Source organism: Saimiri boliviensis, chromosome 16 (assembly GCF_048565385.1).
Source record: "Saimiri boliviensis isolate mSaiBol1 chromosome 16, mSaiBol1.pri, whole genome shotgun sequence".
NCBI classification, from domain to species: Eukaryota; Metazoa; Chordata; class Mammalia; order Primates; family Cebidae; genus Saimiri; species Saimiri boliviensis.
The window spans coordinates 35,018,398-35,045,236 of NC_133464.1; the positions used below are offsets into that span (position 1 = coordinate 35,018,398).

Here is a 26,839-nt window from a genome sequence, read left to right on the forward strand (position 1 = left end):
GTTTTAGGTCCTGTGAAAGTACTTGCTTACTTTTGACCAGGAACAGTGGCTCACACCTATAGTCCTAGTGCTTTGGAAGGCCAACAAAGGAGCGTCACTTGAGGCCAAGAGTTCGAGACCAGCCTCAGTAACATAGTGAGACATCATCTTTACAAAGAATAAAAATAGAATAAAATTTCTAAGTACTTGTCTATTTGCAGTTTACTATTCCTGCTAGAATGTATCTCTTCAGGATTTCAGGGTTTACCTATGCCCCCTCCAATTTGGGGTTCTCTCAAATGCCAGATGTACCTCCTAGAATGTTTCAGGCTTTTTAGCTATCTAATAATGTTGGACATCTAAAAATAAATATTTTGGATGTTTTAGTTATCATCAGAGGCAGTGTTAGTCTAAATTATCAAGGTAGTCATTATTCAAAGCTGAAGTTTGTACTTTTGGCATTTTCAGAGAGCAGTGGTGAGCCATTGAAGGCTTTTGGGTAGAGGAATGGCTTGATTAGATTGGTGTTTTATAAAGATCATGGTGGAATATGGACTGTGTAATTGGGCAGATGATCAAGAAACATGGCTTGATTTTTGTCTCTATAGGAGACTATTGACTTAATTTGGTGAGATACACTGATCACTTAGACTGGTGAGTTGTCAATCAGTATAGATTCAATAGAGTCAGTACAACTTGGTAGCTAGTAGAGGTGGAGGAAAGAGAAGAAAGGAAATAAAAGATGAAATTCACATTTTGAGCCTGTGTCCAATTGATAATGGAAGAGGGACAGGTTTTGGTTGAGAAAGATAGCAGAGTCAGTTTTGGATGTGATGACTTTTGGATACTTCTGAAATACTTATGTGAAGATGTATAAAACGGTTGGATGTACAGACCTGAGTGATTATAGTCTGACCTCAAGAAAAGGATTCAGGTATCATTAGCACTTACATTACTTATGAAGTCTATGGTGAGTGAAGACAGAAGGTCCAGGACAGGATCCTAAGAAACACCAGTGTCACTGAGTCTCAGACTCTTGTCTACATTGGAAGTATCTGGAGCGCGCACTTTAAAAAAAAGATTTCCAAGCACCCAAAGATTTAGATTCAGTGGGTTTGGAGAGAAGTTCAGGAGTTTGCCTGAAACAGATATGCAGAGTGATTCAAATTCAAAAGCTATACTTTGAGAAGTATTGATTTACAAGATAGATAAGAGAAAAAGAAAGGAAAAGGAAACACAATCTACATTGGTAAGAATACTAGCCAGAGAAGCAACACATAGTTAAGGGAATGGCTGAAGCAACATATAGTTAAGGGAATGGCTGAAGTGAGTGTAGATAAGCCTCTCAAGATGTTTGACTGTAGAAAGAACCAGAGGAAATGGAATTGAGTGAAGGCTTTGGAGTATGGGGTCTTCTTAATAGAGACCCACTTGTGTATTTGAGTGCTGATTAGGAGATAATTGAGAGAAAGAAAACAACAAAGATACTCTGAAATATAAAAGTAGGATTTAGAGCTCAAGTGGTAGCACTGGCCTTAAATATGAGGAGGTGTGATCACAGGAAGTTGTTGAGTTTAAAGAAATTCATCCCCTGTTTTCTTTAACCTCAGCAACTTCAACTTTATTTCGGCCACTCACACCAAAAGTCACAGACCTGTGACATTACTCAGAACTGTTCTATCTCTGAAATCAAAATATAATGACCTGCTCAGTTTTTTACCTCAATAACCACTCCTGTATCTAGTCTGACGTTTCATTCTACCAGAAAAAGAAAAAGCTAACTTAATACAGATTCTAGTAAATGTGTAGGTTTTATAGCCAAAGGACTTATTTAAAACAGTAATTATATAGTTTGGATTGGAAGTGATGAATCCTAGGGCCAAGGTTCTGAAACAAATGGAAAAAAATGAAATTGTTGTCGTAGAGATTGAAAGAAAGCACTGATCAGAAAAGATTTATCAGAGGCCTTTGAATAATCAATTGAAATTGAAGATCATTTGTGAATAACAGTGTGAGTCATATGAGCATGGATAAAATAATCATTTGGATTGATCCAGTGTTAAAATTTTGCTAGATCAGCAAAGAAACAGTGGAACAGGAAGTTGAACATATGGTAGCTAAAGAGAGGATAGTGGAACCTAACAGTTTAGAAAGGAAGAAATTTCAGAGTCAAGGAAGTAAGAAGGACTAGATGTCAGAGTAGATACAGGAGTGGTTATTGAGGTAAAAAACTGAACAAGCCATTTTATTTGATTTCAGAGATAGAACAGTTCTGAGTAATGTCACAGGTCTGTGACTTTTGGTGTGAGTGGCCGAAATGAAGTTGTTGAGGTTAAAGAAATTAGGGAATGAAAAGCTAGAGTTCAAGATGAATTGTCCACTGGCTATTAAAGAATTCAAGGCTAAACATTCTTCTGTATTCTAATACTTAGTTAAGGAATTTAGTTTCTAGTCTCTTTACCTCCCTAATGTTTTAGTTTCCTATGAACGTGCTTCAATTTGTATAATTTCTTTTGCAAATTTTGTTACCACAATGGAATGCAATATTTTATACATGTTCTGAGTAGCCTAGGTTTAGAGCAGGTATAAAATACCATTCTCAAACAGTCTGTGTGAAATTTTAGTTAATGATCGAGGAAAGGCAATTTTCCTTATCAACCATTCACAGATACTATGTACCCACCCAGCAATGAGCCAAGTATTGTAGAGGATGGAAAAGCAAGAAGATGTGGTCTCTTCTTTCATTACTAAGTGTGAAAATAATATGTATTTGAAGGAAAATGATGAAGTGGAAAATACATTGTACTGAAAGTCTAGAAACCTGAATTTCCTTCTTTTTCACACCTTTGTATGGCTAAGGACTCAACCTTAACTTGGGTTTTTCTCATGTGTAACTTTTGGGTAGGTAGGCAGCTAAATCAGTTCTGATTCATTTTTATGAAAACAAAGAGGGTAGAGAGAAGGAAGGGGGCTTTGAGTGTGCATCTTTTTACTATCAGTACAGGAGAAGTTAGCAGTGGATGAGCAGTTGGACATCTTGACCTGAACCTTGAAAGATAATGATTTCTCTGGCAATGTAGCAGACATAGAGAAGTATTGGGAATAATGTGCCAAGCTTCATGTACCTACAGCCCATTTTTGTCTTTACATTTTACCATAATGAATGTAATTTCAGGTCATTTTGTTATTTTTTATTAAGAAACAGGTTGCTTCAGGTACAACTGAAGCTGCATAAATCCTTCCTCAAACCCATTATCACCCTTCCTTAGAGGTAACCACTCTCTTGAGTGTAGTGATTCTCATTCCTGTATATATTTTTAGGCTCTTAACTGGATACAAATGTATTCATAAGCAGTATATTTTGGATTGTTCAATATGTTTTCCAGAAGTTTATAAAATAGTATCATATTGTACGTATCATTTTGCCAGATTTTTGCTCAATGTTGTTTTTGAGGTTCCACCATGTAGCTATAGTTCATTCATTTTAACTGCTTTAGAGTAGTCCATTGGGTTACTATTCCATAATCTGTCCATTCTCTCATTGGTAGACACTTATTATAAACCGTACTGAAATAAACATTCTGTATTTGTCGCCTTTTGTACATGAGCAAGAGTTTCTGGAAGATACATACCTAGAAGTGGGTATGTTAAGTTGTAGGGCATGCATGTTTTCAACTACATTAAGTATTGCCAAAACTCCCACTCCCACAAGCAATATATGAAAGTACCGGGTGCTGCATGTTCTCCTCAGTGCCTGGTTCTTACCAACACAATTTGATGACCGTGATATGATTTATTTTGGTTTTGTTTTAATTTGTATTTTCTTCCAAGTTTAGTTAAATAAGTTTTCTATTCTTTATTGACCTTTCAGATTTCTTATTCAGAGAATTGTCTTGACTCTCTTTTCTTTTGTGTTGTTCATCTCTTTGTAGGGATTTCTTCTTTATGTATTATGGATGCATATCACCTTTGGGTTGTACAAGTTACACATCTCCTTCTCTGAGGTGGAGGCTTTTCCTATCTTTATAGTATCTTTGTTTTGGAGAACTTTAAAATTTTAATGTACTCGAAAGATGTTACCTGATTTTTTCTTTTGTTCTTTTTTTCTTTTAAGTTTTGGTGTTTACTTTTGGATCTTGAAACCACATAGAATTTATCTTTAATAAATGGTCTAATGTAGATCATTGAATTTTATCTTTTACTCCTATATGAATAATCAGTTGTCTCACAAGTATTTATTGAATAATGCATCACTCTATTAATTGAGAATGTTTCTAAATGATTTTACAGTTGTTACTGGTCTCTTTCTTAAAGGTTTATGAAAATTATTCATTTGAAGAACTACGTTTTGCATCACCAACTCCTAAGAGGTAAGGATCATTTTCTCAAAGTATAAACAAAACATAAGTTGTAAGCTGCTTGCAACTAAAATCATCTTGCGTTTCGACTTTATTTTCTATAAATACTTTATAGCATTTTTCTAGATTGTCGAGATTTCGCACTTGTAATACTGTGTAAATTTGTGGAAGAAAAAATGTGCTTACGTTCAACTATAATGCTGCCAATATATTATGTAATACTACGTACTAGTGAAAGTAGGCATCTAAAGTAGGTATCCAGTATCTAAAAATGTTTAAATTGACTTGCTTAGCGTTAATTAGTTTGTTTTCATTTGTTTGCTGTTTAAAACTTATTCCTCTTCTCCTTCCAATGAATTGTGGAGAGATTTCAGCATGTGGTATACTTGCATTTAATTGTACTGTCTTAATTTTTCAGCCCGTAAGTATTTCTGTTAACTTCAGAATTAACATTTTTTTGAGTTAGTATTTTATTTGTTAGGACCAACACTTCTTAAAATATTTCGTGGAAAAAAAATAATTAGATGCGTTATAGTTTGGAGAGATCACCTCCATAGAATTTAGAAAAATCTCTGAAGTGAATCTGAGATAGCAGAATTGTGTATAGGCTAGAAATACCAGTTTGAAACTCATGGGGAAAATTAATTTTGGAATTTATTTTCTGTATAGAGATGCCATTTAACACTGAGGAAAGATGGCATAGATAGAAGAAAAAGATGACCCAGACCCAAATCCTGGGGCATTCCTTAAATTATACAGTGGTCAGAAAAGGGAAAGCCAACAACAAACGGACAAAGAATGGCCAGTGAGAGAAGAAAAAAGCCAGAAAACATCACAGAAACAAAAAGAAGGAAGTATTTCAAGATAGGAAGAGTTGTAGCTAGCAAATGCTACTTAGAGATCGCTGAGGATGAAGTGACCATTGAACTTGGGGACATGGTGGTCATTAGTGACTTTGACATCAGCAGTTGTAATGAAATGTTGGAAACAAAAGCCTAGTAAGGATAAATTGTGGAAGGGAAGTAGAAGTGAGATATAAATAGGAGAAGAGATATAAGACCTTTTAGAGGGGGCTGTAATATCAAAGCTTGTTGCTAATGGAAATGATTCAATAAATTGAGAGTAATTGGTGCTGCATGAGAGAGAAAACGGTGATTGCAACATAAAAATGTTGAGGGAGTAAGATTCGCAGCACAAGGGAGGGGCTCGCTTTGGATCAGATCCAAGGCACATCCTCCATTCTACCATGAGAGAAGGCAGAGGTAAGTAGGTTTATTAATCTGATTGCAACTTGAGTTTGTATCTGATTGTTTATTGTCTCATGCAAGAAAGAGGTGAGGTCATGATCACCTGAGAGTGAGGAAGAGGGGTGATGCAAGTTTGAGGTAAGAAAGAAGTGAAATTCAAGCATTTTGGAGGGTAGGCAAGGATACTATGGCAGGGCGGTAGGATTGCCGAGCAGTATGCAAGCAAATTAAATGTTTGCTGAGCTATCGTAATGACGTTGGCTGATTAACCAAACGTAAAATTTCCAATATCCATCTTATCTCTTTTCAGACCCAGTGAGAATATGCTGATCCGTGTCAATAATGATGGGACTTATTGTGCAAATTGGACTCCAGGGGCTATTGGACTCTACACTATTCATGTTACCATTGATGGCATTGAAATTGGTATTTTTGTTAAGCTATGAGTTACTTACTCGAGATAACTAATTATTTTTGTCTTCTAGTTTTGCCCTTTAACTTGCATCCTACATGTGGATAGTTTTCATAACTTATTTGAGGCTTTCTTTTCTCATTCATAATGAGTGTTTAATTCATGCATTAACATTTTGTAATAATTTATGGTGTTCACCCAGTTATTGTAGCCCTCATGACTCCTTCCCTCCATTCCCTGATGTGACTAGTCAGGTGTGCTCTCTTCCACGCTGCTGTGTTAACTCTGTTCCCCCCTTGTGGGTGCGTTTGTCTGCCTCTCCTGGCTGTGAGCAGAAAGCATTCATGTTTGGATCTTCCAGTGTAGCTCAGTGCCTGGCGCATAATGACAGTAAATATGGGTGAATGAATGAATTTTTTAACCTATCATTGTATTAGTCTGGATTCTTCAGAGAGACAGAACCAGTAGGATATATATACAGTCATGTGCCTCATAACATTTTGGTCAATGACAAACGGCTTACATAATGGCGGTCCTATAAGATTTTTACTGTACCTTTTCTATGCTTAGATATGTTTAAATATGCAAATCCTTACTATTGTGTTACAGTTACCTACAGTATTCAGTAGAGTAATATGCTGTACAGGATTATAGCCTAAGACCAATAGTCTATACCATATAACCTGGTAATCTGTACCATCTAGGTTTATGTTAAGTCCACTCTGATTTTGCACAATGATGAAATTGCCTGGTGATGCACTTCTCAGAACATTTCCCCATCCTTAAGTAATGCATGACAGTATTAGATGTATGAGAGGGGATTTATTAGGGAAATTGGCCCACACAGTTATGGAGCCTGAGAAGTCCCACGACAGTTCACACCTGCATCCTGGAGACCCTGGGATGCAGGTGGCCTCAGAACCAGGGAAGCAGATGATGTTACTCTCAGTCTGAGACCAAAGGCCTGAGAGTCCAGGGGGGCCACTGGAATAAGTCCCAGAGTCTAAATGCTGGGGTCCCTGGAGTTCTAATGTTGAGGGACAGGAGAGGAAGTGTTTGTCCAAGCTCCAGAAGATAGAAATACATTCACTTCTCCTCTGTTTTTGTTTGCTCTGTGCCCCCAGCTGATGGGGCAATGCCTGCCCAAATTGAAAGAAGATCTTCCCCTCCTACTTCACTCACTCTCACATGCCAGTCTTCTCTGGAAACACCCTCAGAGATCCAAAAGTAATGCTTTACCAGGCTTCTAGGTATTCTTTAATCCAGTCAAGTGGACACCTGGAGCTAATCATCGCAACCATTAACTTTGAAAAACATGTTGCTTTTCTTTTGGGCATTAATCTTTTCTTGGCTTTACCTTTAAACTGTCTGTGTAATAGGATAACAAGGAGAAAACAATAGTACCTATCAGTGTGAATTTCTTATAACATTATTTTTCCTGATACTCCTCAAGAAAAGGGGTTTCAGTGATCAGACAGATTTCAGAAACCTGATATGCGATGAGTATCTTTTATCTGAAATGTTTAGGACCAGAAGTGTTCTAGATTTTGAACTTTTTCAGATTTTGGAATAATTGTATTGTAGTCTCCAGTTGAGCACCTCTAATTCAAAATTTCAAAATTCAGAATGTTCCAGTGTGCACTTTTTTTGAGCATCTTGTTGACACTCAAAAAGTTTTAAATTTTGGAGATTTGGGGTTTTCAAATTAGAGATGTTCAGCTTAGATATGGTAGTCTCACTTGAGACATTCACACAATCTACATTAACATATTAGGGATTCTGAGAAATTCTGAAATCAAGAAACTTGTTTGACTTTGTTTGATCCTTATCATGGGATCCCTTGCAAGTAGGGAAGAGAGAAACAGGTGGAGATAGCAATAATACTGATTAATATTTCACCACAATATTTGGGAAACCCTGCTTTAAGTAGTTTCTTTTGGCAGTGGAGGTAAAGAGGTACTTTATGTTGATATAACTGTGTGTTCTCATACATTAATACAGCTGTATAGACTCAGATATATCCAGTTCATCTGTGCCATTCTGGAGACCTTCATCAGCAGCCTTTGCTGCACTCTTTATTTCAGCATATCCGTAAAGCCTTTAGTTCAGCAAACATTTTTTCGTTCTGAGCATACATTGTTCTAGGTAAAACAACTCCTGTCAATTGTTAATACTTTACTGAGGATTTCCAAAATAAAACAGGTAAATAAATATCATATGAATCATAAGTAGTGACACACAGGAGATACAAATTACAGTAGGAACTCAAAAGTAGAAATAGCCAAGAATAACATTGTAAAGATTTTTGTTTCTAAAAATTCTGGTAAAATTTCAGTAATTTTTTTCATCATCTTATCTAATAGTAGGATGAAGGCAACTAATACAAAGTAGATAAGAAAAATCCACTCATATTTGTTTTTTGGAATGAGGCTGAAGAAAAAAAACTTGCTTACTTAAAATAATCCCTTTTCTTCCATACTCAACTTCCCATTCTTCTTCTTAACTAACCTTTCTACCATACCATCAGTGGGCTGTACCTTACAAGCAGACATAATAATTCATTAGAATAATTACAGTTCTAATAGCTAACATTTATTGTGCATTTAATATGTATCCAACCTTGTTCTACATGCACGTTTTTTGTTTTTTGAGACAGAGTCTTACTCTGTTGCCCAGGCTGAAATGCAGTAGTGCCAGTCTCCATTCACTGCAACCTCCACCTCACAGGTTCCAGCAATTCTCATTGCCTCGGCCTCCTGAGTAGCTGGAATTACAGGTGCACTCCACCATGCTCAGCTAATTTTTGCATTTTTAGTAGGGACAGGATTTCACTCTGGTGGCCAGGCTAGGTGATCTGCCCACCCCGGCCTCCCAAAGTGCTGAGATTACAAGTGTGAACCACTGCACCTGTCCCCTTGTACATTTTAAGTCGTGTATTTCCTACAACAGCTCAGTAAGTGAGATGCTATTATTTTTCCCATTTTATAGATGAAGAAATCAAGGCAGAGTCAAACAGTTAGCGCCAGTTGTTGGAGTAACCAAACCGGTCTAACTTGAGAATGAACCTCAGCTTCTCACAACCAGACTATATTGTCATAGAGATGATGAGTGGTATTCTGATTTGACATTGTCAGATAAGATTTAATTCTCAAGGGTTCCTTTTTTTATTATTTTCCATTTTTTTTCTGTATCATTTCACATGTTCTAGTTAAAGATAGGAAGCCCCTTTTTTTCCTTGACATCCTGAGATACCCTTTTAGCATCTCAGTCCCTTTTTAAAAATATTTCTCTTGCTTAGCCTATAAAATATCGATTACCTTAAAAGAACAGAAATCAGATATTTCTGTGAATTTTTAAAAATAGCCTGAGGGGACGGGTGCAGTGGCTCACGCCTATAATCCCAGCACTTTGGGAGGCAGAGGCGGATGGATCATGAGGTCAAGAAATCGAGACCATCCTGGCCAACGTGATGAAACTCCATCTCTACTAAAAAATACAAAAGTTAGCAGGGCATGGTGGCGCGTGCCTGTAGTCCCATTACTCAGGACTGAGGCAGGAGAATTGCTTGAATCCGGGAGGTGGAGGTTGCAGTGAGCCGAGATTGCGCCACTGCACTCCAGCCCCGGCGCCTGGCAACAGAGCGAGACTCTGTCTCAGAAAAAAAAAAAATTGCCTGAGGATGTTTATAGTATTAGGTTTAAGGATCTTCCTTCTTTTTTTTTCTCAAATGTAACAGTTCTCTTATTTTTCTCACAGATGCTGGTCTGGAAGTAAAAGTAAAAGACCCACCAAAAGGGATGATACCACCAGGAACTCAGCTGGTCAAACCAAAGACTGAACCTCAGCCTAATAAGGTTAGGATAGAATGAACTCAGAGCTGGAATCATTCAATTTTTATATATTTTTCACTGATGCTTCAAAATGGCCAGTAAACATCTAATATTTTACTTGATTTCAGGAATTGAATTCTAAGTATCCCTAAATAAACTTAATGAGTACTTCACGGTATTATTTCTAAGTTATAGAATGTATACTTTTTTTTTTTTTTTACTTCTTTGTGTAACACTATAGTAATTCATACATGTTATATTCTTCCTGCTATGGAATATTTACAATGAACAAAAAGTCTGCTGAAATTAAGTGTAAAGTTTGCAAGGTAAAAATGTCCTGTACTGTCAAAAGGAAAAATAATTTCTCAGATGTAAAGAGTAAGTAAATTTAACAAGCATTTTCCTAAACTGCTTGTTAAAAAAAAGAAATATTGGTAACTGAAATTGTATCATGTTTTTCTAACAGGAACAAGTGGCTTTCATCCTTCTTAACTAACACATATCTTCAATATTTAGAAATGAGTTAAAAAATATGTAATAATTTTCTAAGTTTTCTTTTCCGTAATATACATTTCAATTCTTAAAAGTTCTCTTGTTAGTGTTGATAAACCACTGTTATTTGTAGAGGGAGCCCCACCATCGTAATTCTTGAACCTTGTTAAGAATTATGATACTTTGAAATCTGCTTAATTTTACTTCTTGCTGCTTATAAGATCGCTGCTCCATGTTTTTCCTATCTCACTGTTTTTCTTTGCCTTGCTCAGGTCCGAAAATTTGTGGCCAAGGACAGTGCAGGGCTTCGCATCCGTAGCCACCCTTCCCTTCAGAGTGAGCAGATAGGCATAGTGAAAGTCAATGGAACTATCACTTTTATTGATGAGGTAATTGATAAAGGAACTCGTAGTAGTAAATTTTGGGCAGAAAGTTTTTGCATTATTTGCATAATGTTATTGAATTTTTTTGTCAGAATGTGTTTTAAGCAGTTTGGGAAATATTTTAAAACTATTTTATAGAATGTGTTCATTGAGTTTCAAACATTTCATTTATTTTATCAATAAAAAATAACTAAAATTGTATTTTGAACATGAAAAGAGCAATGTTCAACATAGTATTCAGAACCTATGCAAGTATTCACTGAAAATAGGTACAGTTTTTCACGACATTTAAAAATGTTGTTTGTTTTGAAATGTATTTCTTGCACTGCTTTAACTTTGGACAGTATATTTTTTGGTACTACAACTAAGTATCTTCTGATTGTTAAAATATAAATATAAGGGAAAGAAGACTCGTATTCCTTTGGGAAACATCTGATTTTACTGTTTAAACTATAATGTGGTTTCCTTGTGCTTTTATTCCTAAGTGAATTTGTTTTTATAATCTTGCCACATGAATTATCATATTGTGTTGGCATTCTTTGCTGCTTTTTTCCCGTGGGGGGGGTCTCTCAGACTTACTTTCTACAAAAACTAAATGCTTAATCTCTATGTCCACCATTATTTGCCTCCTTTGCAGACTTTCAGACCTTGCTAGCCTCATAGGAGTTACAGGAAGGTCTGGCTTGTTTCTGTTGCTTTTTTTGTATAGATCCATAATGATGATGGTGTGTGGCTAAGGCTGAATGATGAGACAATAAAGAAGTATGTGCCTAACATGAATGGTTACACTGAAGCCTGGTGCCTGTCTTTTAATCAGCATCTTGGCAAGAGTCTTCTGGTCCCTGTTGACGTAAGTAGAAGGTGGTTTGAAAAAGCATTATAGATACTCGCTGTTTATTTTACAGGGCTTTCTTTAATTAAGGCTTTTCAGTTCTGAGGTAACCCACAACTAAGTAACTTTTACTTTATAATTTCTTGAATTCTTAAGGACCTCTGTGTAGTGAAAGTGACATTTGGCACGCTTAAGGCTCTTAGTGCTGATTATGATCCATCCCAGATAGGCAGGAAGTAGTACATTTAATTAATTACTTAATTAAACTATTGAATTTCTTTCAAAGAGGCAGAAAATGAGAGTGGTTACATTTTTTTTCTTTCTTATTTATACTACTGTTTGGAAGGAATTCCAAACTAAAGTTTATAAACTCAGAATTATACATTCAAAAACATGTATAAATGTATGTTATGTTCACATTTTGCAGTTAGTTCTGTGTGTTTTGTCTAATTTTGAATCTGGTCTTTCTCGGCTTATAATACTATTATTTAGACTTCTTGTGCTATGTAGTATTCTAGTTGAAGTTAAATCCTAGTCTTTGAGAGAATTTGTTGTACCTTTTTGTTAAGTATATTAGTAGAATAGAGCCAGTGTTCACAAGATTGCTGCTTCATGAAGTATAATAATAACTCACACTTCATTTTAGAAACTAACCAGAAAAGAGTGATTTTTCTCTCTTCATTACCATCAAATAAACTTGTGTGCTCTTTAGGACAGTGCTAATAAATAGTATGGGTAAAATTTTATTTAAAAACTTAGTATTTTTGAACAGTTGAATTTCTTAAAAATCAGTTTATAAAGTTGGCTTATTATATCAAACCATTCAGTTTATTCCATCTGACTTTCTGCTTGATTGTCCATAATAATGTTCTCCAAAGCAGTAGTTTATATAATACAAGACGATTCTTAGGCGAAGAATTTGTATTTATATATATTGATCTCATTCTTTTTTATATGCTTTTGTGTATTTTTTATAATAGTACAGTGGAGACTTTATAGCGAGAGAACAAGAAAGAGGGAAGAAAGATATGTGGTCAAGAAAATTTAAAGTGTTGGCTTACTGCTTTAAGGGAGGTTAAATTGAACAATGATACATCTATAATTAAAATATTAAATTTTAAGTTAAAAAAATTAGATCTTATTAAAATTTTCTTAGATTGGCCAGGCGCGGTGGCTCAAGCCTGTAATCCCAGCACTTTGGGAGGCCGAGGTGGGCGGATCATGAGGTCAAGAGATCGAGACCATCCTGGTCAACATGGTGAAACCCCGTCTCTACTAAAAATACAAAAAATTAGCTGGGCATGGTGGCACGTGCCTGTAATCCCAGCTACTCAGGAGGCTGAGGTGGGAGAATTGCCTGAACCCAGGGGGCGGAGGTTGCGGTAAGCCGAGATCGCACCATTGCACTCCAGCCTGGGTAACAAGAGCGAAACTCCATCTCAAAAAAAAAAAAAAAAAAAAAAAATTTTTTTTAGATTTATACCAGCAGTTAAAAATGAGGAGGATTTTGACCTTCTACAAAAGTGTGTTTTAAAGAGGTAATTATAACAACCATTTTTGTGCGTTTTTTTTTTTTTCTAATGTAGACTTTTTTGTTAGGCGTGGGGGAGTTGGTTTTTGTTTTTTATAGAGATGGGAGGGCCTGGCAAGGTGGCTAACGCCTGTAATCCCAGCACTTTGGGAGGCCAAGGCTGTTGGATCACCTGAAGTTAGGAGACCAGCCTGGCCAATATGGTGAAACTTCATCTCTACTAAAAATACAAAAAATTAGTCAGCTGTGGTGGTGGGTGCCTGTAATCCCAGCTACTCAGGAGGCTGAAGCAGGAGAATTGCTGGAATCTGTGGGGTGGAGGTTGCAGTGAGCCAAGATCGCACCATTGCACTTCAGTCTGGGAGACAGAGTAAGACTCTGTGTCAAAAAAAATAAAAATATAGAGATGAGGGGGTCTCACTATGTTGCCTAGACTGGTCTTAAACTCCTGAGTTCAAGCAGTCCTCTTGCCTCGGCCTCACAAAGTGCTGAGATTATAGGCGTGAGCTACCACACCTGGCCATTGTATGTTTTATTTAAGAAAGTCTCTTAAGTTCCTAATAAAACATTATACCAGATTGTATTAACTTTTCTGCCTCCTCCAGTCCAGGTTTTCTCCCTAATTTCTTTGTTGCTCATTTGAGGAGCTGCTTTTGGGAAAGGAAGATATTCACACAGATAAAGCAAGTGAATAAACTAAGGTAGAAAGGAAGAGCAAGAAACACCGTCTGTCGAAGTTCTGAATAAAATTTATTTTAATTTTATTAAAATAAAATAAAATGTATTCTGTTTTTTGATGCTTTTGAACCCCATCCAAGAGACAGTCTGTAGTAGACCATCTCCTTAAGGTCAGGGAAATAAGGAAGTAACAAAGGTTGGAGGAGTGGTAAGGAGTGGAGTGAGGCATACAGATGCTTGTGGGTGATTTTCACTGGAATGAGTGCGGACATTATTAATGTAAACAGCTCAAGAGTGTCTGGTATTGTCAGGAAGCTAGGGTTTTTCTGGTTTCTTCATTTTAAGGATGGTAGTGACTTAGTTTTATAAGTTGAAAGAAAGATACTAGTAGAAAAGGGAGAAATTAAAGATGTAGATGACAAGGCTGAAGACTGAAAAAAAGGAGGAAATGGAATTAAGGGCACTTTGGATAGCTTGCGTCTATAAAACAGAGGGGGATATGTATGACAGTAGTTATGTTTTGGTGGAGGGAGGGACAAAGGGAAGAGGTTGAGGGCGATCACAAGTTCCCTTAAAATAGAAGAAAGGAAAACCATCAGTTTGGAATGAAAAGAATGAGTTAAGTTAGAGGGTTGAGAAATGCAAGGAATACTTGTAATATTCTTTGAGAGAAATAAGAGCAAGATCTGACCAAAAATAGCTAAAGGATTACTGGGCCACTAAAGACTCAATGAGACCACTGTATAGACCCAGCTGGAATCCCCCTCTTAGTTTCTGATTGCTGTAAGTGTCCAGAATTAAAAGAGCCAAGAAAGCAAATTATAGCACTAGTTAGAATATGCTGACCTGCTGTGACAGAAAGAGCAATTAAAATGATCATCAACTCTGGGAATGTGGACTCAGGCCTAGGTTAGAAATGTGAAAGGACAAATGGAAGGTCCAAGGGACTTAGAAGATTTAATAAAATCCTAGAACAATATAGCGAATGCATTGTAGCAAAATCGTTGGAAAAATGCAGGCAGTAAAGTAGAATGTTTGTATTTGATATTATAGGTCAGGCACTTTAACGAATGAGATGCTCTATTACATTGCCATGGGAGGGTGGCTGAAGTGCAGTTGCAGTGCACATGGAAGTCGCTGGAAGTGCCTAAGTCTGGGAACTAAGAAGCTAGGCAGGTGGAATATCATCTATGTGGACTTGAAGACTCACAAAGTTAAAGATAAAAACAAGCGTGTTTACTGTTGGAGGAAGGGGTCCATAAGACACAATTTAAAGTCATGGAGGGGAATGGGAATAGTTTGATGTTGGATCAGGAAGAAACAGAGCAATTTTATTATAAAAATGAAAGAACAAGTAGATGACATAAGGGCTTATGTTTTGGGTGGTGATCAAAGATGCCAGAGGGGGTACAGTATGGCAGAATTAACTGGCATAGGGCTCTAAACAGATCTGGTATAAAGTTACCTCAGTACAGGTGTTAAATGAGGACTCACACCAAGTCAGAAGCCTGACATAGGCAGGGACAGGCATGATTTTCCAAGGTTTTATCTGTAGGGACTAGAGCAGACCCCTTACACCAGGCGTCCCCAAACTTTTTACACAGGGGGCCAGTTCACTGTCCCTCAGACCATTGGAGGGCCGCCACATACTGTGCTCCTCTCACTGACCACCAATGAAAGAGGTGCCCCTTCCTGAAGTGCGGCGGGGGGCGGGATAAATGGCCTCAGGGGGGGCCTCATGCGGCCGGCGGGCTGTAGTTTGGGGACGGCCTGCCTTACACAGTCAGTACATGTTCTATGAGTATCTCACTATGCAGGGCTAAACAGGATAGGGTATAGAGGGAATAATTATTCCCTCTCATCCCCTCAAGGAAATAACACAAATAATTGCATCTTGCTACCTCTTCCTTTGTATCTCTCATACATTGACTGCTGAAAAAAAAAACTATCTTTTCTCCCTTCTTCAGTTCATTTAGAGTAAACGAACTTTAATCATGGCTGATAATTGTAAAACATGACTCAATAAAAAAATGAAAGCTGGCAGATGTGAAATAAAATTAGAAATAATAAAGCACCAATGCTGTTAACTTAAAAAGAAGTGAAAGTACCGAAAAGTTGGGTTCAGCACTCTTTCCTTCTATCTCTTCAGCCTTTTCTTGTTAAAACAATTTTGTATTGACATCAATGTGTGCACCTTATTTGGATCCTGACTCAAACTATAGTGAGGAATGGGGGCAGAGATTGGAAGTGCGAAGACTGAATATGGGTGAATTATTTTTTAAAAAATAAGATTACCATAATTGCCCATTTTAGATAATCCTTAAAGTGATCTTGTTATGCTGTCTTGTTTATTTACTCATATTTTAGAATTCTTGTGTTCATTATAAATATGAACTTTAGCTCAATTTTGTCCTGTTAGTCATTCTATTTAAACACCATATTTGACTAAAAAATATTGCTATCCTAATTTAGTTCAAATGTGACTTTAACTGTATTAGCACTTTAGTAATGCTCTAATTTAGAGACAAAATAGCATTAGACATTCATAGTATGACCATATTGTTTCAAAAATAATTTTAAGTCCATGGGAAAGATAGAGCTAAATAGATAAAGAGTTCAGATCCTTTGTGAGGCATTCATTATCAATTATGTACAGCTTTTTGCCCTTTTCAGAACACACTTTTCCTTTTTGTTTTGTTTTGGTGTGGTTCATTTGGTGGTGGTGGTGGTGGTGTAATAGCACCTTACCCTGTCACCTAAGCTGGAGTTCAGTGGCGTGATCTTGGCTCACTACAACCTCTGTCTCTTGAGTTTAAGCTATTCTTACGTCTCAGCCTCCCGAGTAGCTGGTATTACAGGCATACACCACCATGCTCAACTAATTTTTGTATTTTTAGTAGAGACAGGAGGGGTTTTACCGTGGAAGCCAGGCTGCTCTTGAACTCCTGGCCTCAAGTGATCCACCCGCCTCAGCCTCCCACACTGCTGGGATTACAGACTAGGATTAAAGACTATGAGTCACTGCACCCAGCCTAAAACATGCTTTTCAGTTTCACATTTTAAGAGTCTTTGTTTTGTTGTCTAATTTATCTAGAATGCTTTTGCTTCCATTTTTTCTAATTTTTAGTTATCCAGACTCAAAAATGTGTTCATGATCTTCTCTTTATTTCCCAATATTGCTATAGTCATTAATTCATTAATTGCTCATTCAGTAAATAGTTCCGTTCTTATTAATAGAACTCTTATTTTTGTTCTTGTTAGTATTAAATACTAAGCTGGAAAGTAGGTAGGTGTTGGGTGAAGAGGCAGAGGGAAGGGATACAGAGTAAATAAAATGGGCTAAAGTTCTTATTCTTAGAGTATCACCATGTAATGTGGTAGGCATACCATATTCAAATAATTCGGTTGCATTGTGTTAAGTTGTGGAATGGCTTCATTTAAGTGACAGAATTTCTAGACAGAGAATCAAATGTTCAGAGTTACGGGAGCATGCTATGTATATGAACTGATGAATAGCTGATACAGGCAGAGATTTGACGGTAGAAAACAGGTATGTACTGGGGAGATTAAGTTTCCGCTTCCTTTTCAGGCAGCACTTAATCTGTAGAAGTAGAAAAGGCTTACTTCTTTTGTCAGCTACCCATAATGTTTGTTTTTCTTGCCTTCAGCCCATTTGTGTTTACATAGTTCTTATTTCTGTTTTTAAGCTACTTAAGGGTAAGGACTCATTCAGGATCCCTTCTTACTCACACTTGTCTCTTCCTAAGGGTTAAAAATTACTCTTCGCTTACAGTAGGTTTTCAGAGTTTGTTAATGCTTTCCACATTTGCGGATGCTTAATTTAGTTCTTCACGTTTGTTATGCTCATTCTATTTAAACTGATTTCTAACATATATATACTAGTTGCCTTAAATTATTTTATTTAGTCCTCATTGTGACCCTGTTATATTAAGCATATTATAATTCTCATTTTTCCAGTGAATAAAGATAGCCACTCACCCAGGATCACAAGTAGCAAGTAGTGGAGCTGGTATCGGAACCCCAGTTGATAGAATTCTACAGACCATGCTTTTATGTTCAGTGTGCATTAATCTAGTGGAGAGATAAGGATAAATACAGTTATAAAAGAATGAAACAACTGTAGCTATAAAAATCCTATTACTTTGGCTAGAACTGCCAAACTACAGAAAGATAAATACTTATAATCTTAATGGTTGAATGAGAATGAATACCATGATATGTATTGAAGATGACATGAGTCATTCTGAGATGACATACCTGGGGAATAGAGATGTTAATAGTTTGAAAGTTACACATCCAGATGTTTGGGTATTTTGTCAAAAATGAGATCTTTTAACATTGTAAGGCGAGTTAAGTGGAAGAGAAAGTTTATATCAAGGAAAGTAAATGATAGACAAATGGAAGTATTCCAAGGTATCTTTATAGTTCCCATGTAATCTGAATTCTTATGGAAGCAACTTGGGTCTCTGAATATCTCCATACATTTATACAGATTACTTATTATTTTAGGCAGATGGGTGTTCACATATAGAAAGTACACTGGTTTTCCAAAATTTGGGACCTGAAAGATTTGAAGTAGAATTGAAGAGAAAGTATCATTTGTTGATCTTGTATAGCATCACCTGGGTTAATTGATAAAATTGGCAAATGTTCCTTGCATTTTGTATCCAATTTCATTCTTTTGGGTTACTTAATAACACCTAGCCATCACAGCTTTAACATACCCCAGATTTGCTGATTTTGTTAATAGCTTTGTGTGTACGTGTACACATAACCAGTTTTTTAATCTTAATAATATTAACTTAATATAACATTAGTAAATGTGCTGTTCTTAGATGGTTAAGAACAGATTTATTTATTTTTTAGCTTAATGTTGAAGTTTTATAAACAGAATGAGATTAAAACAGTTAAATAATATTGTAATAATTAATTAATCTATGCTATGCTTAATTTTCCTGAGTTATTTTATCATTTTGCTTTAACAGTGGTAATTCTTAGCCTTGTGCTTATCTAACACAGTGAAAGATTTTTTCTTTCCTTTGCATGAGCATTTGGCATGGTTGGTCTCATGTATTTTCACTGTGATAATTATTTGCTTATTTGATCTCTTCTGTGCCTTGAAAGATTATCAGCTTAGGGTTGCAATTTGGTGTTCATTAATTTAGTTAGGTTCCTAGTATGCTTTAATTTTCTAATTTTCTTGACAGAACTTTTCTGCCTTTAAAATAGCATTTGAGAATAAAATGTTATTGTATGTGTACATGTGTATATATACACATGCACACATAAGCTGTGCTCATATTAACCTGTGAAATTATACTAGATGAAAGCTAACATATTTTAATAATGAGAAATTGGGGCTTTGGAGAAATTTTATATCTTTAGACTAAAACATTCCTAAATTTCCAAAGAACACTATGTGTGTGTGTGGGGGGGGGGGGGGCGGGGGGAATGAATTCTTGTTGCCCAAGCTGGACTCCCAACTTCTGGCCTCATGGAGTCCTACCTTCTGAGCTTCCCAAGTAGCTGGCACTACAGGAGTGCACTACCATGCCCAGCTAAGTTTTTTAATTATTTTGTAGAGATGAGGTCTCTCCATCTTACTCAGGCAGGTCACGAACTCCTGGATTCAAGCATTTCTCCTGTATCAGCCTTCTGAATAGCTGGGAGTATAGGCATGTACGACTGCGCTCAGTTTTTTAAGTATATTTTATTTTTAAACTCCAGATTTCTGTTTGACAAATTTCTGCTTCTTGATAAATACAATTAGGACATTGTATTTTGAAGATAATCTTATGGTAAACCAGTGTGAATTAAGAATTTTCTACAACTGAAGAACAAAAGCAAAACAGTATCAAGTTTGTTTACATAGAAACATATGCAAAATTGATTTTATTGGCAATTTATTATCATAGTTAGCAGTTATATCATTTTAAAATATCATTGTACATGCTGTTGACTGAGAAAGCACCTGTGTTTGCAGACTGACATAAAAGAGAGGTATAAGCTTTATTATCAACCAGTCATCACATTGCTTCTTTATCACTAACTTTGCCTATATTAATTTTAACAGTTGCCTTTCACGTTGCTGTGATACTAATTTATGCTAAAAAATGGAAAATGCTAAAAAAAAAGAAGTGATATTGTTTTATGTCAAAAAGTCTGCCCCACTATTCTCTGTAAGGAGAAAAACTGTTGACCAAGTACTCTACAAATTCTTATATACATGGATGAACCGATACAGACATTTTTCCCCTAAAAAATAGCACTTCAAAATGCTTTGCAGTATGTTTCCACTTTACCTAAAGCGAAAGGACCTTATTCACTATCTGCTTTTAATTAGGGGGGAGTTGGCTTTGGTTTTGGTTTACATTTATTCATAGGTACATTATATACATTTTTTAGGATTTTATATATGTCTTACATTTATGAATTAGTATATATGTATGTACATGGGTTTGTACCTACATTCATCCATACATATATATGGATATGGAACATACAGAACTAGAGAACAGTAAATAAATTATCATTATCTGAAATGACTTATAATTGATAGGGAATTTTGATGTTTCTTTTGTGTTGAAGTCTTAGGTGATCTTTTTAATTAACATTTTGAATGCCCTCATTTTTGGTTCAAAATAACCTTTTATATTTACACAAGCCATACAATTGTGCAGTTGCTACTTACTGGAAAGGTTTTAATATCAGAACAGATAAATATAGATTGATAGCATGTGATAAGTATGTGAAATGTATATCATTAAGTTATCAGTAAAACATTTTGTGAAATGTTGATTTTTCTGGAATAATGTTTTTGTGAATTGATTGTTCCTCAGCAAAACATGTTTAGACTTAGAGATTCTAAATGCACTGTACATTTCCTAAACTTTGAGATGGAAAAAATTAGACCTGTTTTTTGATAAATTTGATTAAATTTTTATATTTTGATAAAAAATTGATTGTATGTATTATTTGTTTTTCTTATCAAATTTGTTAATAGCATTCAGAAACATTTCCAAATGATTTTTCCCTATTTATAGAGAGAAGCAAAATTGAAAAAAATGACTTGGATTTTTTTGTTTTATTTTTTGATTTTTGTACTTCAAAAAGTGATAAGTTCACATAAACTACATGCCATTAATAATGACAATTGCATTTTCTATACAGTCTATATCATTTGCATTTTTGTTATAAAACAGCAGACTAGTTTGTGTCTCATAAAACAAATCTGGCTTGTATTGGAACAAATATATCCTCATTTAAAGAATTTTAAGGTTTCTTTCTTGCACTGAGTATCTTAAGCTTTATAACAACGTCTGGCTCTTAATTTTAGTAAATGGCATGACACACTATATCCATGGAGAGCTTCTGACAAAAACTTATCAGACAGAATTTCTTCAGTGTGTGGTTTACTCAGATGGCTTCAGTTTCTCTTGAGTAAAATAATATTTTCGTGTTGGTGCTAGAGTACAGAAAAATGTTGTTACTGTGAACATCTTCTGCAGATGATATCCTGTTCCCTTTCTTTGTTGATATTTTTCTTTCTTAAACTTTGTTGCTCAGAATATCTTTAATGCTAGCCAAGGAGTCAGGGATTTGGACGTATTTTCATGGACTTCCAAAGCTTTTTTCCCTCAGGTGAGTTAACTGTAAGGAACGATCATATTTTATTCAGGTATTTCAGTATGTATAACAAATTTTGTGTCTTTGAAACCTTTGCTTAAGATTAATAAAACCATTTTACCAAAACAGAGATCTATGTGAAGTGCTGCAATTAGGTTTTCTCCTCCGTCCTGCCAAAAAGAATGTATTATTAGTTTAAGTGATACTTCTGCGTGACTTCAAATTTGCTATATTTAGTTTTATGACTGGCTTTTCCAATGATTATATCTAAGATTACTGTTTTCATAACTTACTAGGTGGCGGTATCCTAGCCTTATGGCTCTTTTATTTTTCTACTGCCAACTCTTTCACATTGCCTCTGTGATTGTTCATCTGAGAATGTGATGGGAATGGAGGGAGAAAAAAGTAATATTGAAATTCACCAATTTAATATGCTGGTACCTGGATCTTACATTTCTGTATTGAATAAAAAGTGTTTATTACTATTACTTGAGAATGATAGGCACAGTTCTGTGACTTTATGTCTGTTTTTTATACTGTTCAGCACAAAAATTGGATACACTTTGTTTTATACTTATAGTTTTATTACCTTTTAAGTCAAATGTTATTTAAAATTTTTAACAGGTTTTTATAATTGCCTTTCATTGACTAGTTTGCAATTATAATTAGTTTTGCCAAGACTAAACTGCCAGTGTTATCCTGAATGATCAAAAATTAGAATTTTTGTTGTAATTAAGTGCATGAGGAATATTATTAAACACCAATGCAATTGGAGGTTTTTTGCTAAATCTGTGGATATTTTTTATGTTGCCATGTAATTTTTAAGCATCAGTTGTGAGTAGGATTAAAACTTGCCTCTTCCAGCTATGAAATGGCATGATGTATTTACTAAAATTGACCATTCACAAATTGACTTTTAAAATGTTTACAGAAAATCCTGTGAGTGTAATAGCAAGTACTATATAAAGTTTAGCCCTGTCTTACTCTCAATTTTTATCCTGAGTGCTCTCTGTGTATTCATATAGGTGCACATATATATAAATTCTTATAAATATATATAATGGTATGTAAAATGAGTATTTTATGTTTATTTTCAGTTGCAATCTAAGCTTTTTGAGTGTTTAAAATTCTCATTTCCATTAAATTGCCAATATGTAACAAAAGATTATTGGTAAATAAAATATAATTATAGAAAATGTAAATTAATTGTTCATAGTACATATTTGTGTAAGTAAAAACTGGTTATTCATCACTACAGTGAGATTCACAAAATATTATGTAAAAGTTAATGGTGACTTTAAAATTTTCCCTGGCCAGTCATGTGTGGAATTAACAAAGTCACAGGTATACAGAATTCTTGAATCCATACATTTTTAAACCTGAGGATTTTATTCTTAATATTCTACTGTGTTACTATCTATATGAACATGTATATATATCTCTTCATATGAGGCTTCTGGTAGGGATAGAACTATTTAATAAAATTGTATCTTGTATAATGTTAGTTTTTACATTTTTATTCTATTTATAACATTATTAAATATCAGTTTTAACCTAATGTTGGCATGTCTGTCTCATTATGGTTATCTATTACTCTATTTAAATATAAAATAAATTATATTTTATATTACTGTATTTAAAAATGCAGTTTTAAATCTCTTTTAAAGGAGTAGTGATGGCAATGCAAATACCCAGTGTGGACGCTTTACCTTTAGTTGGGAAAAAGAGAAAATATGGAAAGGTTATTATTTCTCTTTATTATGTTGACATAGGAAACAGTTTTACCACAGTATTATAATTTAACCAGAAAATTTAGAGTAGGTTCTTTCATTTTAGAAGTGACTCTTTTCAGTAATATAAATTTACATTATGTTTATTTAAATGCATTTTTAATCTCTCCTTTCTACTAAAAATATAGTCTATTTTTCTCTTACTGGCATCAACACGTCACTGCACAGTAATGGCTTAGGAAATTAGCAAGACATTTTTATTTGTACAATATTAGAAAGTATAAGTTGTTAAAATCTTGTAAGCATCATTATTTCATTCATAACTAGGAAATATCAAGATATAGCTATATTTTTAATACATGTTTTTCATCATTGTTACCTCTGCTTATGGATGAGTTTTCAGATTCTTCGTACCTGTTTTATCTATTTATAAATAATTATTTCAACATGGGAAGAAATGAATATTTAGACTTTTTTTAAACTGATAACAACATAAAGTAATGCAGTAATAATGATTCAAAGTTATTCCCTTGTGGTTCACATAGTATAATATTGTTATTTCTCCTGTTTAATTTAAATATTGCATTAAAGATGAAAGTGAAATCAAAGATGATTATACTTCTCCAATTGTGGTGGGCAGAAGCCAGAGTTTTGATTGGTTTCCTGCTATATTTTCTTGTCTTCAGCTTTATTGTAAATATCATTTATTGTTGAAAAACTAAGATTCTTTCATTAGTGGTATTGACTAATTATTCAGTTATCTTTAGTTATGTGGGGTTTTTTTTATGTTGACAGTATTTTCGACTTGGGATAAAAGTTATTAATAGGAAGGCTTTGAAAGTGATAATAGATTGTATTTTGTTTATTTTTTTTTCCTATTCAAATTTTCAGGAATCTAAAACTAATACTGATGACTTTTTCAAAGACATAAACTCCTGCTGCCCACAGGAAGCAACAATGCAAGAACAAGATATGCCATTTTTGCGAGGAGGGCCAGGCATGTACAAGGTAGTGAAGACGGGACCTTCAGGTCACAACATCAGAAGCTGCCCTAACCTTAGAGGTATCCCAATTGGAATGTTAGTTCTGGGAAACAAAGTCAAAGCAGTGGGAGAGGTATGGATTCTTGTAGCTTCATGACTTCTAAGATACTCATTTTTAATATAATACCACCAAAGCATCTCTTCTAAAGGTTGCCATTTCTACTGCAGGTTTTTATATGTTAATGTATTTTATCTTTACTTGTATTGCAAATACTAACATAATTTTTCTGTGCTTCTGTCTAATAATTTGCATAATTATCCTTGTAAAAACAATATATTACCAAATGATTTGTATTGTATATATAAATGTTTGGTATTTGCATATATTTTTTCATTTTTACAAATGTACTATACCATCATGGATTATCAGCACTTAAAATATTCTATGTGATTGGTTTGGAGATGTGATCATATGCAAAAGGTTTCACTTCTTTGTTCCCATTCATAGGTCTCACTGAAGTCCTGAGCAAATAAAATTACTCTTTAGGCTACTGTGGCATTTGCCTCAGCTGATAAGCTTGAAGATGTAGTGTGTCATGCTGTTTCTCAGTAAGGGTCATTTTCAAGTTACACTATGGGTACTGTCAACCTAAATAATAGCACGTAGGCTGTGTTAGGACATTTTAGATGCAGAAAAAAGAAAATGAGCCGTGTGTTTTTGGGTAACACCTTAAATTATTTAGGGATTATCTTTGTGCTTTCAAAGTTGTTATTTTAACCAAATTCATAAATAAGCAGTATGTTACAGAACTTTTTATTGACTTCTGTCTTACCTCAGGCTGTGGCCTTAATTTCAGAAACTAATTTCATGATAGAAATGTATTGGAATGATTACACTATTCAGACACGTAAGCTTTTTACTGGTTTTCAGATTGAGTGCCCTGAAAGAATCAAGCCAATCAATCATGCTTTTTGTTATGTACCAGGTAACCAATTCTGAAGGGACATGGGTGCAACTGGATCAGAACAGCATGGTAGAGTTCTGTGAGAGTGATGAAGGAGAGGCATGGTCCTTAGCTAGAGACAGAGGCGGAAACCAGTACCTCCGACATGAAGATGGCAAGTTGGCTTACATTTGTGATTTATTCCAATTAAGCTTTGAAATACTGAAGTTTAATGCATATTGTATTGCTTTTGTTTTAAAGAGGTTTTTTTGGTGTGTAAAAGCAAAACTAAATGTTAAAAAATCTTGCAACTGTTAAAATTGCTTTGTAAAATACATGAATACTTAATGCACATTAAAGAATAAAATTGGAAACATAAAGGTTCATCTTTATAAAACAGCCTTTTTATTTCATTAATATAAATGTGTAAACCTCTTCCTTCCGTACCAGTCTAGGACTGAACATTTTATCCTTTTATAATAAAATGAAAGTTCAGTATTCAAACTACCAATTGCAGTACTTCACCCAGGCAACTTCATTTTGTTGCATTTTGTCTTATGGAAAGAGCATTGAATAAATGCATAGAATCTTTAGGGTTTCCTGTTGTTAGATTTTCAACTTGAAATTTTATTTTACCTTTTTCAACATTGATCTCACTTAAGATATGTTCCTTTTTGTTCCCCTCTCTTTAATATCTTGGTGGCAAAACATTTGCCATTTTTCTGCTTGAAATAAGAATTCTGATACTTTTATAGACTGATTATGTAATATGGTTTATTATTGTCCTATTTAGGGAAAATATGTTTAATAAGTTAAAAGTTAAGTTTTTCATAGTTCTCACATTCATAATTTAGAACAGTTAACAAATGAAAATTTCTTGGGGAACTAGATACTTAAATAGCTTTTTTCTCTATTCTAATGCTGATACAAAATATTTTTCTCATTTATAGGTTATCCATTTTTGTTTTGCAAAATACTCTTGTATAAATTTATTACAAATATAGAGTTCCTGGTCCAGAAATATTAGTATGCATTCAATAATGTATCCCACCACAATAAAAGTAAATTGGCTTCGTAAGAGCGTACCACATCTCTAAATTTCACTGTGTATTTGCTAAATAAAAACAAAGATTTGTCAGGTGCTTTGTCAGTGTTAAGATGACCTGACTGGTATTTAGATTTATCAAATCTAGACATGAGCTTATTTTAAAATCTAACCATCATAAAATCTTTTGCAATTTTCTTTCTTTGTTGTATGAATAGGGAATATCCTATAAGAAACTAATGTTAACAGCTGTGGCTTTCATTGTAGAACAAGTTCTCCTGGATCAAAATTCTCAAACTCCTCCTCCAAGCCCTTTCTCAGTGCAAGCTTTTAATAAAGGGGCAAGTTGCAGTGCCCAAGGATTTGATTATGGACTCGGAAATAACAAAGGTAGGTGTTTAAAAGTAAGTCTTTTACTTACCTAACTTCATTATTTTTGTTACCTTTTCTTTTGTGCACTTTTTATTTGTGTTCACCCAGAAATCTTTATTAAATTAAAATTTGTTCCTGGAAAGCTAATACTCAAAATGTTTACATAGGTGTTCTCTTCATAGTATTATTTTTTAACCAGTTATGGCTTACGTTTATGAGAGTGCTTATTTTTTTCTATTTAAAAAACACTCATTTTGAATTCCTATCCTAAAGATTCTATTTCACTAAATCTAGTAAAATGTTATTTTTATCATCCACGTATTAGGACGGTAATGTTAATGAGCAACAAAGAACTTTCTCAAATGATCCATTTAAA

The 26,839-nt window shown here is 34.7% G+C and overlaps 1 protein-coding gene across 13 annotated transcripts in view; it reads left to right on the plus strand.

Moving 5' to 3' along the window:
• MYCBP2 (MYC binding protein 2) overlaps positions 1 to 26,839 on the plus strand; it is a 281,569-nt gene that overhangs the window by 173,880 nt on the left and 80,850 nt on the right. For 8 of the 13 annotated variants that reach the window (XM_074387566.1, XM_074387567.1, XM_074387568.1 and 5 more), the window contains 9 exons: positions 4,294 to 4,349; positions 5,895 to 6,010; positions 9,753 to 9,850; positions 10,591 to 10,707; positions 11,411 to 11,551; positions 21,330 to 21,404; positions 24,011 to 24,235; positions 25,089 to 25,221; positions 26,359 to 26,481. In XM_074387566.1, coding sequence (XP_074243667.1) covers positions 4,294 to 4,349; positions 5,895 to 6,010; positions 9,753 to 9,850; positions 10,591 to 10,707; positions 11,411 to 11,551; positions 21,330 to 21,404; positions 24,011 to 24,235; positions 25,089 to 25,221; positions 26,359 to 26,481 — 1,084 coding nt within the window. The remainder of the gene's footprint in view (positions 1 to 4,293; positions 4,350 to 5,894; positions 6,011 to 9,752; positions 9,851 to 10,590; positions 10,708 to 11,410; positions 11,552 to 21,329; positions 21,405 to 24,010; positions 24,236 to 25,088; positions 25,222 to 26,358; positions 26,482 to 26,839) is intronic. The other 5 variants (XM_074387570.1, XM_039473154.2, XM_074387569.1 and 2 more) reach the window with 4 other exon arrangements.